This window comes from Hippocampus guttulatus, chromosome 8 (assembly GCF_054856545.1).
Source record: "Hippocampus guttulatus isolate MCC_2025c chromosome 8, RoL_Hgut_1.0, whole genome shotgun sequence".
NCBI classification, from domain to species: Eukaryota; Metazoa; Chordata; class Actinopteri; order Syngnathiformes; family Syngnathidae; genus Hippocampus; species Hippocampus guttulatus.
In genome coordinates this window covers 6,822,419-6,839,324 of record NC_141268.1, presented here as the reverse complement: position 1 = coordinate 6,839,324, position 16,906 = coordinate 6,822,419, and the positions used below count along the sequence as shown (strand labels likewise).

Sequence of the window (16,906 nt, the reverse complement as noted above, 5' to 3'; positions counted from 1 at the left end):
GTAGCTAGTACGCTTCCTTTCCGCTATCTCTCGCACAGTATTTTGACGCGAGCGTAGCATAGGGCGTGTCAAAGTGCCGCTCTGCATTCGACCGTTTCATCGATGTTTTTTTGCCATTGCAAATCAGACACACCACAGAGCCTGTTCTCTACACAAAGGCGAATCCTTCGGTCCATTCGTCCTGAAGTCTCCCAAACTCGTCATCTTTTTTTCTTTTCGCCATCTTATTCGTTTCGGATTAGCTTTGAGCTAATGGCCGAGCGGGTTGATTCAAAAGGGGGTGTATACCTGTTTCCACAGCAACGGCAACGTTGGCCAGTATCACCCAATCAAAATGGCTCCTTGAGCCAACTGCAGCCCGAACAGGAAATAAGCAGTGAAAAATCTATCGATGGATGCATTCATAAACAAGCGAGAATATTTTTTTCATCTGCGAGCCAGATGCAATCATCAAAAGAGCCATATATGGCTCGCGAGCCATAGGTTCCCGACCACTGTGATAAGCTGTCCACTGTAGTAACCACTCACCCTGAAAGGTTTAATAAAGACAGCAGTGACATCAGAGGCTTCACCGAACTTAAATTTACTCTTGAGCAAGAACCTTGGTAGCTGTGGGTCAAAACAGTTCTTCAGAGAAATTATTATTCTAAAAATCCCTTTGTATTCCATCTGTTATTTCTGTCCAAATGACGTCAACACTGTTATCACTTGCCAGGAAACTTTTCACTGGAAAACAGAGGGGAAAGTAATGGTGAGAGAAATACAAAAGGGTGAGATCACGGGTCTATTTCAGTCTTTGATGAAATTATCTTTTGGCGCTCAACTATCAAGGCCCTGAATGTTAGAGAGGAGGTGTTTGATTAAATGTCCTTTTAAGAAAATAACAATTCTTAAAAGGCGATCGACATTTGGCAACATTACCTTTGATCAACTCCAGGGATTGTGTATCAAATATCTAGCACATAATAGCAAAACAAATATGAATAAGGAGCGGCCCGGTTGTCCAGTGGTTAGTGCGTTGACCTCAGAGTGCAGAGATTTTGGGTTCAATTCCAGCTCCGGCCTCCCTGTGTGGAGATTGCATGTTCTCCGCGGGCCTGCGTGGGTTTTCTTCGGGTACTCCGGGTTCCTCCCACATTCCAAAAACATGCATGGCAGGTTAATTGAACACTCAAAATTGTCCCTAGGTGAGAGTGTGAGCGTGGATAGTTGTTCGTCTCTGTGTGCCCTGCGATTGGCTGACAACCGGTTCAGGGTGTCCCCCGCCTACTACCCGAAGACAGCTGGGGTTGGCAACAGCACCTTGTGAGGGTAAAGCGGATCGGAAAATGAATGAATATATGAATAAAATAATAAGCAATAATCTCATAGTTTAAAATAATAAAATGATGTAAATATAAAATAAACCAAAACATCCTTGTTATTTTACAGTATGTGACGACAGTGTCGACGATATAGCATTCCCTTGAATCGTGTTTGCTCTGCAATGTTGTGTCCGTCCATGTTTATTGCTACTTCAATACTAGTATGGTTCTTCATAATCGTCAAATTTGTTTTGTTTTAAACTGCAGTCAACTGAAAATGTGGCCGCTCCGCAATGTTGTGTCCTCATTTATTGTTTCTGGCAAAACAAGTGACCTTTTATCCATCGAGTCTGCCTTGTGCATTTTAATTATGATTATATGCAAAGAAATAAAATAACTCCAGCCTCGCTTGACAGTGCAAAATTAAGACAAACACAAGAAAAGATGTTCCATCGTAAGCAGTCTGACTGCAAAAATAATGGATGGTGTTTGATTGGACTGCTAATTACCAAAACGAAACACTCATCTTTACTTTGTCTCCACCGCTTTGCTGTTTAAATCCGCATCAATGTACCGCCGAGCACAACACCTGGATTTGTGAAAATCAAATTCCAAACGTCTGAGAGCGGCGAGCAAAACAGGAGAACCAATCCGTCAGCGAGCAGATGAAAGCACCTCATCCCCGCCGACGGGTGATGTGACAATGATGATGAATGGACGTGGGTCATTTATCTCCCGCAGCCACGGTTGTCGTCAAGACAGCACGGAGGATTGAAGATGGGAAAGCAGGAAATAGAGAGAGAGAGAGAGGCAGACAGAGAGCTAGTGAAGAGGGAGAAAAACATCTGTCAATTATTCAGCATTTTGAAAACACGCCACGCATCATTCTTGAGGTTGCATCGCTTGGCAGAATTTCTATGAAAATCTTCCCCCGGGGTGTGCATTCATGATGTATGAAGCTTGATGTGAGCACCAACATGGCGGAATAATGAGCAGGCCGAGAGGCCTTGTTTGGACGTCCGCATATTCTCGCCTGCATCACCTTGTTGTAAGTTGTGTTACGGCGGCTGTGTTGCCTGCTCCTTTAGGAGCTGCCCGACAACCGGTTCCTCTCTAATGACGGACACCTGTGCTGCGGCTACATCAATTATGACTCCAAAATAGATGCTTCTTGGTTGTGGCCCTGCCAAAACCACTACTGGTCTTGATTCAAAACAGTACTTAAACGGATGCTTTACTAATTTCGCCATTTTCAGCAGTAAAGGAGTAAATACTTTGTCTATAGTGAATTTGATCAAGGCGGTCCAGTGGGCGGCTGGTTAGCGCGTCGGCCTCACAGTGTAAAGGTGCAGAGTTCGATTCCCGCTCCGGCTTTCCTTAGTGGAGTTTGCATGTTCTCCCCTTGTCTGTGTGGGTTTTCTCTGGGTGTTTTTGGTTTCCATCCACATTCCAAAACATGCATGGCAGGTTGATGGAACACTCAAAATTGTCCCTTGTTTATTGTGAGCGTGGATGGTTGTTCGTCTATGTGTGCCCTGTGATTGTCATATCTCAAGTTTCTTGCAAGTCAAAGCAAAAAAAGTCAGCAGGATGAATTAATTAACCCTTTCATTCCACAAGACATACTTGTACGTCTTTTTAATATTAGGCCCCGTCTAACAAGGACGTACTTGCACGTCTAAGTCTTTTTTTTTTTTGCGTCATAGAGAGGAGGAAGGTCTGATGCAATCTGAGAATGAGAATAAGCCGTTTGCATTGTAAATCATGTCAAAAAGCAACCAGTAGGTTGCAGTGGTGCCTCACGTGCTTGAAATGCATGCTTTTACAAAAAGCTCATTTTCTCCTTTTTTTGCCCAGGAATTGCCATTTTCATGAAATTTAGCCATTTTGAAATGCCAATTGCTGAAGAGTGGAAAAAGATAGAAACATTTTTTTTCTGCTGAAAGAAGAGTCCAAACTTTATGGCTGGGATTGAATGAGTTAAGAGTCGGATGCAAAAAAAATAAATAATAAATAAATCTTGTCTTGTTTGAAAAGCTGCCCTGCGATTGGCTGGCAACCGTTCAGGGTGTCCCCTGCCTTTGGATAAAGCAGATCGGAAAATGGATGGATGGATGTTTGAAAAGTTTCATTTTGGTAAAAGTCCAAACTCCACATAGGAAGGCCAGAACCGGGAATTAAACTGAAAACCTCAAAACTGGGAGACAGATATTGTAACCACGAGACGACTGTGCTGCCAGACCAAAAATAATAAATTGATTATACATTGACGTGTCAGGATTTTTGTGCGACCAACAACAAGCTGAAGTAGCGGTTGCACATTTGATTCATAGTTCTGAGGTTTGAATCTTGGCTCCAGCCTTTCTGCATGTAAGAAAGTATTTTACCCCCGTGCTTGTGTGTGTTTTCAACAGTTCCTCTGGTTTTTTCCCTTTGTTTATTGAAGGGACTAAATTGTTCAATAGTTTTGAATATTTCCCTGCATGTGCCAACCAAATAAGGCCAAATGTCAGCGAGACGAAGAACACATGAACGATTTTAAAATATGCATTTTGTCGGTCGAATAGGTTACTCACATTACTCCCGACAATGCTGATTAACAAAGCAGTTTTTTGGGGAGAGGGGCGGGGGCAAATGATTTCTGCGTCGGTGAGTCATGATGCCGAACGTCGTAGACAAACATCACAGCAGGACTGTGTGAGCCACAGATGAGGCAGCAGCATTAGCGGCACCTTTTTACCAATCTGCTGCCGCAGATGAGTCATCTCGGCAGACAAGCAGTGACGATTCATATGCAAGTGGTGGCAATAAAAATAATAATAACAATGCTGGAGTGCGAGCCTTCTCCTGATGGCACCTTTGCACACTTCCTCATTTTAATCAACAGGTTTTGAAGGTAACACTCACGTGGTTCACATTGGACACAGAGAAGAGGTGGAAAAATACAATTATCGGTCGGGATGAATTTAGACATTTCACAAACTTATTTTTGCAAACACATGACAAGGAATAGGAAAAAAAACTAATACTCACAACCCAAAGGTGCTCAATTTTGCCTGTTTTTTTTTCTTGCATTAATTCTCCAGATAATAACAACTCACCTTTCACAGCTTCATTTAACTTTTTTTTTTCTTTTTTTCTGTGGAGCCTATCCCAATCTTGTCTAGGTTACCTGCTTCTGTTTTGGGCACATTTGGGCACAATTCCCTTGTTGAAGTTTGGCAAATTAGAAACCTGGATTTCTTTAAATAGTCGTATCATTACATGATAAGAGTGGCACTTGCTAAGAATGAAAGGCTGTTGGATTGTGAGGTAATTTTCCCTCAAGAAAGAACGGAAATTAGAACACACCCTCACACCACTCTTTTCATGGCAAAACCTCAAATTAATAATTATCAATCTTTCTATAATCCTCCTCCTATATCAGATGGTGGAGGCCAAAAGGCCTGCCCATTTTGTGTCGCCTGTCTGTCATGTATCCCTGTCTTCATTTGTGTTGGTTCAGGCAAGTTCCCAAGTATAATTTTCTCACAAGTTATGAGCCCCTGATTTCAGCCAAAGTGGATGCTTTGAACCAAAACCGACAACTTCCATCAATCTGTCCGCTTTCTAATCCACTTCTCATCATCAGGGTCGCGATCGTGCTGGAGCCTATCCCAGCAGTAGGTGAATTGATTGCCAGCCAATCGCACGGCACACATCGACAAACAACCATTTGTGCTCACAATCACACCTAGGGACAATTTAGTGTTCCATGAACTTGGCATGCATATTTTTTAGAATGTGTGAGGAAACCAAAGTACCCGAAAACACACACACACACACACACACACACACACACACATGCACGGAAAGAACATGCAAACTCCATAAAGGAAGGCCACAGACTGGAATTGAACCCTGCACCTCGGCACTGTGAGGCGGATGTGCTAATTAGTCAGTTACAGTACCACTCCACAGACAACTTTATATCTTAATATATGCCTTGGAGAATTGTTCTATAGTTGGGCACTACCCAATTTTGCTCGTTCGTCCTTCGTCCTCCGTCCACAACATGGGCACCTTTCCGTCATCATCAGTCTTGTCCTCATTCATAAAATGAACGTCCTCCAATGCCATCTGTCCTTGTCCTTTTAAAGGGCTTCCGTACTTATGTTTCACCAGTCCACACCAATAAACAACAACAACAAAAAAGTGTCAGTGCATGACACCGTGGAAGAGAGGCTTATCCCTATTCGAGTCACCACCATTTTAATACAGGCAGTAAAAAAAGGTCCCCAATAGGTCAGCTCACAATTTATAATGAACAGCGTGAACAACTTTACACACACAAAAAAAATACAATCTTCTTTTTTTTTCTTCGTGTTTGGCCCCCTGCTGTTTATCGTCATCAACCTGCCTCATGTATGTAGGGTACACTCCAATAGGGACATGTTCCCCTTGAGGAAGACCAACTTGTCAAAGCCAGGACAATCCTCTTGGTCCGAAGGATGTCGTCGGCTGTTGGAAAAAAAAAAAAAACCCTCTCCGCAGCAGCGGAGTTTGGGAGTGGGGTGTTGTATTTAATAAATAAGTCCACCCACGCCTCCCTGTGCCCCATCGGCACGTTCTAATGCAGTAGAGGTGGTTGTGTGACAAGTGGCGCGTTTGAAGCATTCCAAGGCAATTTTTGTAACATTGCTCAGTTTGACCGAGCAGGTTCAAATGAACTGTTGGCCTGCGAATGAATAAGTAGACGCAGCCAAATAAAGTTAAAAAAGTACAACGCATGCAAATTAATGAGCTGTCAAAGCCAAATAAAGTCAAACACACACACACACACATATGGACCGGACCTAGAGGCATACAACACACCCAGCTTTCTTAACCGGCTGAATTGAATTGTTTACAACTATTTTAAGGGTCAACATAGCATTTATCTGCCAACACAACCACAGTCGGGTTTGATGGGGTCCAGCACGCCCCACGACCCTTATCAGGATAAGCGGATCAGAAAATTCAACTTCAACTGGCAGCGGCACAGAAGCAGAAAACAGAACAATTGTTTACTCTCTGCCAAATTGCTGCCAATTGGCGTAAACTTTGCTAGTGCTGGGAATTTAAATTGGTGCTCATAAAACCAACACCAGCCCATCATCTTCAATATCAATCTCCCAAAAATGTGAACTATGGTCCCTTGCAGGTCAAGGCACCACAAAATTGTAGACAGTGCTTGCCTGAACTATTTAAGATAAGAAAACCTTTATTAGTCTCGCAATGGAGAAATTCCCAATTCACAGCAGCAAAGTTATGAAAGGAAGAAGTAGAACAACAAAATATAGGAGCTGCTGGAAAGGCAGCCACTCACGCGGCGCCATTTTGAAGTCAAAATATTTAGCGACCAAAATGAGTATCTATGTATCATTAGCTTCATAATGAAATAGTTTTGGCCAATTTGCATCACCGTTGGTTTATTGGGTGTTGGGGGTGCTCAACATGGCCTTTGTTTTTGTTTTTTTTCGCTTGTGTTTGCCAAAGCATGCTTGAAATCACTCTTCAGTGCCACTGGACTATGACACTATTATAGAGTCAATTAGGTGGGCGCGAGTGTAATGCAATCCTGTTCTTCAGGCTTATAGCGAGCCAGAGGCGTTATTCTAAATTCGTAGTCATAGCGGCGGCGAGGTCAGCTACAAGTCAATTGGTTTGATTGAAAGCAACACGCCCCTCTCCGAGAGAGAAAGGGGAATTAAAGAGAACACGTCGCCATGCTTTGTTGTATGTGGGCTATTACAATTCATGCAATGTAAAGTTAAGATAAGAAAACCTTTATTAGTCTCGCAATGGAGAAATTCGCAATTCACAGCAGCAAAGTTATGAAAGGAAGAAGTAGAACAACAAAATATAGGAGCTGCTGGAAAGGCAGCCACTCTCGCGGCGCCATTTTGAAGTCAAAATAAGAAAAATAACACAACACAACACATAGGACACAGACAGTTGTGCAATCTTCACCACTTTTCTGCATACACTTTGTTGTCTGAAGCAGTTCTAGATGAAAGAGGAGAGGATCAAAGTGCCCTTTCACCAGTGGATCAGAGACGTCATTCTGAAAATGTGCACACGTCTGCTACAAGCTAAGTTTTGAAAGCAAACACGAAGCTGTAGCGTCCATTGATGAAAAGAGATTAGTTCCCTTCTCCTGTCCCACGTAATCCGCTTCAATTAATGACATTACCTTGGCTTCAAACAACCGCAATCATCGAATTGTTATTAAATAAATGTAAGAGCAATACTATGGGCAAATATTTTGTGAATGAAAATGCGAATGAAAAGAAGTTATCCACATACTGCACAACTCTGAATCATACATCCGTCCATTGTCCAAGCCGCTTCTCCTCGTGAGGGTGGAGGGGGCGTGCTGTCTTGGGGCAGTAGGCGGGGTACACTCTGAACTGGTTACCAGGTAAATTCCCTTGTTTGTCCAATGCAATTATATTCATTATTATTATTCATTTCGTCTGTTCTCTTCATTTGATTTTGTCTTGGGTGCACTGTTGCCAGTATATGTATCGGAATGTTAGATTGTTAGTCCAATCAGATTTCAGCATCTATGTGTTTTCATGTCAATTTAATCTACACAAGGCCTTCGTAATGGCTAGGATTGGCCCATGTAGTGAAATCAAAACTATGATAGTCATGGGGCTTTCAGATTTCAAATTTGGGTCAAAGTGCCAAGTAGCTCTCCCACAATAACGTCAACATTTTCACAACTTGATTGTACCTCTGATTGATCGGTCAAAAGAGAACTTTTGCAAAAAGTTCCAGTAACAAAACACATATACATCGAAAAACACAGATTGTAATGTTCCAGAATTGTCCAGATTCCACAAATGTAGACAAGTATAAGATGATGGTCCAAAAAAAGGTTTATTAATAAACGCAAGAACGATAAAGCACAAATAATGACACTGGTCAGCACACCAGGAAAACGAGAGAAGCAAAAAGCGTCTGCAAAATAAGAATAAGAAAAGCTTTATTCGTCTCACAATGGAGTAATTCCCAATTTACAGCAGCAAAGTTATGAAAGGAAGAAAGTAGAAAAATAAAAAGTATATGAGCTGCTGTAAAGGCAGCCACTCTCGCAGCCCCATCTTGAAGTCATAATAACATAATAACAAAAAAATACAACACAGGATACGTAGGATACAGTCATTCAATCTTAAGCACTATTCTGCATACTCTGTTGTTTGAAGCAGTTATAGATGAAAGAGGCAAGGAAAACAGAAAGTGCTTGTCTCATAAAGACAAGAGAATCAAATTACAACAAAATACAACCCAAGAACCATTTATTCATTCATTCATCTTCCGAACCGCTTCATCCTCACCAGGGTCGCGGGGGTGCCCCCATCCCAGCTGTCTTCGGGCAGTAGGCGGGGGACACCCCGAATTGGTTGCCAGCCAATCGCAGGGCACACAGAGACGAACAACCATGCATGTGACCACCATGTGAGCCAAACTCAAGATCGGCACCAATTTCAATATCATTAGTATTACTGTGAACCGTTTAGCGTTTTCAGCGATGTTTCTGTCTGCGACGTACACTTTCACGCTTGTTTTTACAAGCTCTTATCGCTAAAACTAAACTGACGGGGGAAAAATGCAGTGGAGATTGCATGTTCCACTTCTTAATTATTTACTTGAGTAGCTCCAAAGACCAAGTACACGCACAAAAAGAAACAGGGGAAATGTGTACAATTGTCAACGGTGCGCAAGAATGACAAATGGACTCTTTAGATCTCACGCTTTTGTATTTGTAATGCTTTAATTGAACATGAGCTCAGCACGGACACAACGGATGAGATGAAAACCTAACGGGGAGCGGGTGTGACTTTTTTACATTTTTTTTTTTGTGGGACTGTGGGATTTAGTTTTTGAACAACATCAACAGTGGATGCACAACGTCAAACCCACACAAGCATTTTTTTAGTTATTTGGGGAGCACTTGAAGAGAAAAAGCAAAGATTATTTTAAAATCTCCTCACAGACGTATACATAAAGCTCCTGAAGCGAAGCAACACACTGAAGTGATCCGTTTTTGTATTGTAAATGCACTAGAAAGGCAGCTTACTTCTTTTCTGGAATTTAAAAAAAACGAACAAACAAAAAAAAAACAGAATCTTTTCCTTGATGAATATTTGGAAATGGGGGCAACTCCAATGTGAACTTTCCTGACTTTCTGCAGTTTGTTGAGAACGGTTTGTCAGTTTGAAATGTCGATAGCCCGCCAGAGTTCATTTGCAAGCCGTGTTGGATCATCAACCTCATTCATCCAATTAGGGGATCTTTATTGTCGGTACATCTATAGCTGTGCAGGTTCTGGTGAGGCGTCGTTAAAAGCAAACTGGACAGTTATAATGTAGTTAAGAGGGGATATAAAAGGAAGATCTTCCTTCCAAGGATCTATCTCGTGGCTGTAAAGCTCGCATCTTAAATCAACTAAATTTATCTTGATGGATAACAACTAATCAATGGAACTGAACTGTGGATTGTTGAGCAGTTCTTCAGGGGAAGTTAAGTATCTAGTTGTCTTAAGGGTTCCTGTATGACATCATAAATTCTTTTTCAAAATACACTAATCATATTTGTGGTCCACTATCCACAAATTCACAGATTTGGATCTTTGCCCATCAATAAACTCACCTACTGATCTCTGTATGACGCGCTCTACCTTGCTACAAGTTCCCGTGAAAGGACGCCAATATCGGAAAATAGTGCAGTAATTATGTCAAGGAAGTATGTTGAAGTGATACATTTCCACGAAGACGATTTTTTTTTGTCAGGGAGGAGCTAGATTTTAGCCTGAGCTGTACATGGAGATTACAAAACAAGTGCAAGTGCACTTAGGGGACTTTTTTTTTTTTCCCCAAAACCTAATCATCTGGAAGACAAATATTTTTTGAAGGGTAATGATGTACATAAATACGACATTGAAATGATGAACTGTATTTAGATCATATTTTCTTGTGAATTTACAGTTCAAGCTGTTAACATACAGTACCCTCCACAAGTATTGCAATGGCAAGGCTCGTTCCTCTGTTTTTGTCAAATGAGTCATTGACGGATAAAGATTCTCAACAGGTCCATTTTAAAATAGATTTTTAAAAATTCTTATCAACTGCAATTCATCAATTATGAATGTTGTTGTTTTTCTGCAAACACAGAAATATATGTGAGCACCAGAGATGTATGTTAGTGTTCTTTTGTTTTTGTCAATGAATTGGCCCTGGCCCTAAAAATGCTATTTTGTGCATCTGTGCTTTAAATTAAAATTAATGTGCTCAATGTACAGTACTCGCCTTATATATTTGCATTTTCTCTGTAATTTGACGTTTCAGGAAACAAAGCGTTTGCATTCATCTCAGGCTGAAAAAAAAAAGAAATAATATCGAATTTACTCCGTTTTATTTTGTTCAGTGGCAATACACAATTACAATTATCTGGATTCAGATGAATTAAAATAGATGTATATTCTACTTCAAAAATGTATCCGGCATGCAGTTCATAAATTATGCCGGGACAAACCGAATTTCAGTCAAAATGTTCCTCCAGAAACTTGAGCAATCACGTGTCTGCCTGCTTTGGTGTAAAGAAACACTTTTGATTTTGGTTCTCCATACCTGTCAACTTTTCGGAGCGCCACCCTGTATAAACTACCAAAAAAATCCTTATAAAGAGCAAAAAATCTTTATAACATACCAAAGCATTTTATGTCAAAATAACGGCAGAAAAAAACCCACGAATTTTTTAATGATATTTATTGTAGATCTCCATAATACAATGTCTGGTTAATGTCTAATCATCATTCTACTTAGTAGCATATTACTGTGTTCAGAGTTGTATTCCTGCGTTACTTTTTTGGAAAGTTGCCGGAAATGAAAGCATTCGAGTAGACTAGCACCATTCTGGGCAAAAGCAACCGGAACTACCTCTTAGGGGAAGAAAAAAAACCCGGAAGATTTCAGAATCCGTATGATTTGTGCGATACGGCCATATACGTAAGATTCACTACAAAATCCGTATGAACTATGGCTAAACCGTATGAGTTGACAGGTATGGTTCTCTGTGGCTCCTAAATGCTCAGTTCCGTCCAGCAGCTATTACTGACTTTGTCTTCCAGGACAGGCAGTCAGTCGTGTTCGGGCTGTTTTTTTTTTTTTTTTTTTTTGCCAGCTCAATGAGGACGCTATAATGATTACTGAGACGACAGCAATCCAAACGTCGCATTTGCCCGGGCTTGAAAAATCAAAACAATTAGCTGACAGATGCTTAAAAGCGCTGCAACACAAGCGGGGGGGGACTCCAAATTCCATTTGGGTGATAATGATCTGAGCAATTGTCACTAATGGGGACAGGATTCGCATTGATTCAGGGTTTGGCGTAATTTCAACAAGCAATGAGTGCAAACGACTTTAAGACAAAGAGAGATGTCCGTCACTGTCTTTTTTCTTTCGTTTTTAAACAATTATTGACTAAAATTAGCAGCACACACTATTTTAAGGATGTTAACCTTTTTTTTTTTTTTTTTTAGAATTGTTAACCACCCTATACTTAAAGAGGAAAACAACAAGCAAGTGTGTTCTTACTGCTGCCAAATAAAATGTTATTGATTTTTACAAAAATAACAAAAAAGTTGAAATTGAACAGAGATAAAAGATTTTATTCTATTGGCATCTCCAGACCACAAATTGTTTTACTGGAACGGGGTGGAAACACACATCAATATGATTTGGACGAGCTAATTTGGGTGTTTGGCTACAATGTCGTCCGAAATCTGTAAAGCTGTTCTCAGTATTTCCCCGAAAACTCAGTGATGAGGGGTTTCAAAATTGCAACTTGCAAGGAGATGACAAGTACTGTTTTGAGCTTTGGCCCTCAGATATACAGGGGGTCAAAATCAATAGCGTTCTTGCTTCAACATGTGAAAAAAATCAATAATATTAAATAAAAATGGGCCTTCATGGTGGCCAGTCATTTTATTTTAGGATTGATATTTCAGCCATCCGCCGAATATGTTGTAACCGACAGGCGGATCGGTGCAGCGTCTGCTGTGATGCGGACGTTGTATCGGTCTGTCGTGGTCAAGAAGGAGCTGAGCCAAAGGGTGAAGCTCTCAATTTACCGGTCGATCTACGTTCCAACCCTCATCTATGGTCACGAGCTATGGGTCGTGACCGAAAGAACGAGATCCTGGATACAAGCGGCCGAAATGAGTTTTCTCCGCAGGGTGTCCGGGCTCTCCCTTAGAGATAAGGTGAGAAGCTCGGTCATCCGGGAGGGGCTCAGAGTCGAGCCGCTTCTCCTCCACATCGAGAGGAGCCAGATGAGGTGGCTTGGGCATCTGATTCAGATGCCTCCTGAAGGTCTCCCTGCTGAGGTGTTCCGGGCATGTCCCACCGGGAGGAGACCCCGAGGACCACCCAGGACACGCTGGAGAGACTATGTCACCCAGCTGGCCTGGGAACGCCTCGGGATCCCCCGGGGAGAGCTGGAAGAAGTAGCTAGGGAGAGGGAAGTCTGGGCTTCCCTGCTAAAGCTGCTGCCCCGCGACCCAGCCCCGGATAAGCGGTAGAAGATGGATGGATGGATGGATGGATGGATAGTTTTGCACTATGGATGCTCAGAAGTAGTAATCAGTGTTCGTAATTAAGCTTTTACAGTTAAATATGGCTGTGAAGTTACATGCAAATCATTGCACACAACATCCATTCATCCATCCATTTTCTGATCCACTTATCCTCACAAGGGTGGCGGGGGTGCTAGAGCCAATCCCAGCCGTCTTGGGGCAGTAGGCGGGGGAAACCATGAACCCATTGCCAGCCAATCGCAGGGCACACAGAGATGAACAACCATCCGTGCTCACACTCACACCTCAGGACAATTTTGAGTGTTCAATCAGCCTGCCACTCATGTTTTTGGAATGTGGGAGGAAACCGGAGTACCCGGAGAAAACCCACGGGGAGAACATGCAAACTCCACACAGGGAGGCCGGGGCCGGAATCGAACCCTGCACCTACTTTACTTCTGAGGCCGACGTGCTAACCAGTTGACCACCGGGCCGCCAATGCACACATCACTCAACTCAATGGGAAAAAAATGGGATCTGGCATTCTCTCGTATATATTCATGACACTTAAACCACAGCCCACGTTCTTTTCAAAAAATAATTGATTAATCCTTCATTCCGATGTATTGAAGAAACAGTGAGCTACAGACAACTAGAAGATTATCACGATGATGACTTTGCTCTTTGGTCACAACAACATGGCTCTGGTGTCAAAGCTCTGACAAAATCTCATTCCCGGTGTTGCATATGGTGTTGCCTTTCTTAGAGTCATAGTGTTAGTGTGGCTAAAAATATACAATGGAGCAATGCAATGTGTCGTCTTTATTAAAGACACTATATGAGCAAAATAATTGGGAAAACAGAACATATGGAGTTATTTTCACAGTTTGAAAAGCTTCAAATCCTTTGGGGAGACTCCATCAGGTTTTTTTTCTCCCGTCATCCACAAAAGTGATTATTGCAACATGTTATATTGTGAGAAAGTGTACATCACAACATGAGTGTGTCACCAGAATGTTTAAGATGCGAAAGCAATCAACAAACGAAAGATTTGTTGGGGTGTCTGTGTTTAGTCTCCAGGGAACCCCACTCTCTCGACACCAAAGTGACAAGCTAAACATGTTTTGTCAAGATGCCGACGTGAGAAGGTTGCAAAACACTTTGTATTCTCACCTCGTCCCAATTATAGTTGTTGCGTGTAAATAATAACGTGATTTAGATGCACTGGATGGATTTTTCATTCTGAAGCATGAAAAAAAAAAAAACATGCGTGGTAGGTTGATGGACCACTCTGAATTGTCCCTAGGTGTGAGTGTGAGCGCGGATGGTTGTTCGTCCATGTGTGCCCTGCAATTGGCTGGCAAACAGTTTAGGGTGTCCCCCGCCTACTGCCCGAAGACAGCAGGGATAGACTCCAGCACACCCCGCGACCCTTGTGAGGATAAAGCAGATCGGAAAATGAATGGATGGATGTTTAACTGTTTCTAACTCCACATCATTTTGGCATGAGTTCATTATCCTTAAATGCAAAATGATTGAACAAGTTGTCATAGTATGCATAACATGTTTCTATACATTGTCATTGCATGCCCCCTCCAGCGCCCCCAGGCGAGTCTTGTTTTTTTCCCGATAAAGGGGCCCGTGTGAAGGATTAGCTCATCTAATGATCAAGCCGTTTTCTGAAATCACTTACAGCAAGTCAAGATAGTTGTTGTGATGTGGATGGAAATTTGTGCCTCAATAGCCAGGAACATAAGGTGTAGGAAGACTGCACTGTAATTGCTGCACTCCCTGTTATTTAAAAAAAAAAAAAAACAGCATACACCAGCGCATTTCTGATGTGCTTTCGTGTTGGATTCGAATAGCCAAATTTTGGTCAGTGGGCAACCCACTCTATGAATTGAGCCACAGTCGCTCAGCAGTTTAGGGTTAGGAAAAGCAGCAGCATCAGAACATCCCTTCAGAGTACACTGTCTTTTGTTGTATTATTAATATTTTCTGTTATGTTGTGTAAATCGCTTTGCCACAGCTGTTGTGAATGCAATATCAAGATGTATTGTTGTATTGTATAGTGTTCTTATATTGATATGGCTCAGCAATTTGTCTTATCGTACACAATGACATAAAGACTTGGTGGTCTGATAGCACTGAGGTGATCAGTGAGAGTACCAAAGATTTTGAGAAAAAGCAAACGAGGCTTTTGTGGGAGACATTTGATATTCTTTCCGACTCGTAGGGTTTTCAAAATGCCAATCTAACAGAACGGGTAACTACAGCAACTAGTTGATAAAACAAAGTTCAACTCTTGGATTTTCATCCACACGGTGTCTCTGGATTTCAATTGATTGTTACAGTGAGCTACATGGGACAATAGGCTTTTAAGAAGGCTCACCTTTTCCGATCACCCTATTTACAAAGGACTGTGTGAGCTCCCAACCAAATCAGTATGACGTAAAATGTTCCGATGATACAGCTATCCTTAGTCTGCTCACGAGTGACTCTGGCATTAGTAGCCACTTTGACGGGATTGACACATTTGTTGACTGGTGTAATGATCACCACGTAAGCATAAATGTGGGGAAAAAACTGAGGAAATGGTTTCCGACCCTGAATCAATTGGAGACCATAGCCCCATCTCTATAAATGGTGTGAACATCAAGCAGGTCTCCTCTTACAAATACATGGGGGTTTACATGGATAGCAGGCTTAACTGGCAAACACACGTATCAAATGACTGTTCGAGGATCCATCGGCGCCTTAATTTCTTGCGACGTCTGAGAGTATTTGGAGTTGGCAGAAGCATTTTGTTGATCTTTTGTAGAGCAACCATTGAGTCAGTCCTGCGCTTTGGAATAACCAGTTGGTTTCGGAACTTAACTGTTCAATTTAAATCTCAGATAACCAGCTTGGTTTAGACAGCAGGGAAGGTAATCGGGCAGCCCCCACCCCCTGCTCCCCAGGACATATACTGCATGTCCAGTCTGTTATTCAACAGGCCAACATTTTAGGCAATCCTTCCCATGTACTACCATCCCCAATTTGAGCTCCTAAACTCAGGAAGGAGGTGTCGGACTCCTCTCTGCAAATTAAACTGACATAAAAACTCATTCATACCGCAGGCTATCAGCGTAATTAACAAACAATTAGAGGGAGGCAGACAGACAAGCAGGAGGACATGAGGGCAGTGTGAGGTGTGCATATGCCTGCCATATACAGTATTATCCAATGTTTGTAGAGTATTTGTTGTCCTGTACTGTATGTATTGTCCAGTGTATGTTGTGTATTGCATGTTGTATGTATTGCCCAATGCATGGAGCAGCACGGTGGGCCTGTCCTCCGAGTTTCTCCTATGGGAGACTAAATAAAAGTCAAGTTCAATACAAATAATCGAACATTTCCTTTTCACACCATTTATTTTAGATCCTTGGTTTGTAAATTTTATCACACATGTATGTATTACAATGTCATGTTCTACTGTCCCCCTGAATGTTAATTAGCTATTTTTGTTGTTGTTTATTCCAACGAAGGTTACTGTTGAGATGGACTTTGGATTTGATTAAATGGATGGATTTATGGATATAGATAGTTTGATTGACACAAGGGATCAATCAATATCTTCTTCTTCGATGTCCACGAGAAAAAAATGTATAGTGTGTAACTAATCAATCAATGAAAACATTTTTACAACACTCTCCACTGGCTGCCTGAACTGTCCTTGCAAAACATTCTCTATTGAGTCCATCTTGACTGATTTCCCGCTGCTGTGTTTGCATTCAAGGGGGTGTGTGCATCTCTCAGTCGGTGAAGATTCCCAGGGAACCCAAGCAGGGTGAATTTGACAAGATCATCAGACGCCTACGCGAAAATCCCAACGCAAGAGTCGTCATCATTTTTGCCAATGAAGATGACATCAGGTAGGTGGCTAACTACACAGAGAAAGCCGAAGCAGAAGGCGAGCTGTGAGATGAATGCAGAATAAGGCAAAGTGGTGAGAGGTGGG

The 16,906-nt window shown here is 41.9% G+C and overlaps 1 protein-coding gene across 1 annotated transcript in view; it reads left to right on the top strand.

Annotated features, from left to right (window-relative positions):
- Nucleotides 1–16,906, top strand: part of LOC147200966 (metabotropic glutamate receptor 4-like) — a 199,845-nt gene that overhangs the window by 126,046 nt on the left and 56,893 nt on the right. Inside the window, exon 4 of the mRNA XM_086118830.1 lies at nt 16,685–16,820. Coding sequence (XP_085974956.1) covers nt 16,685–16,820 — 136 coding nt within the window. The remainder of the gene's footprint in view (nt 1–16,684; nt 16,821–16,906) is intronic.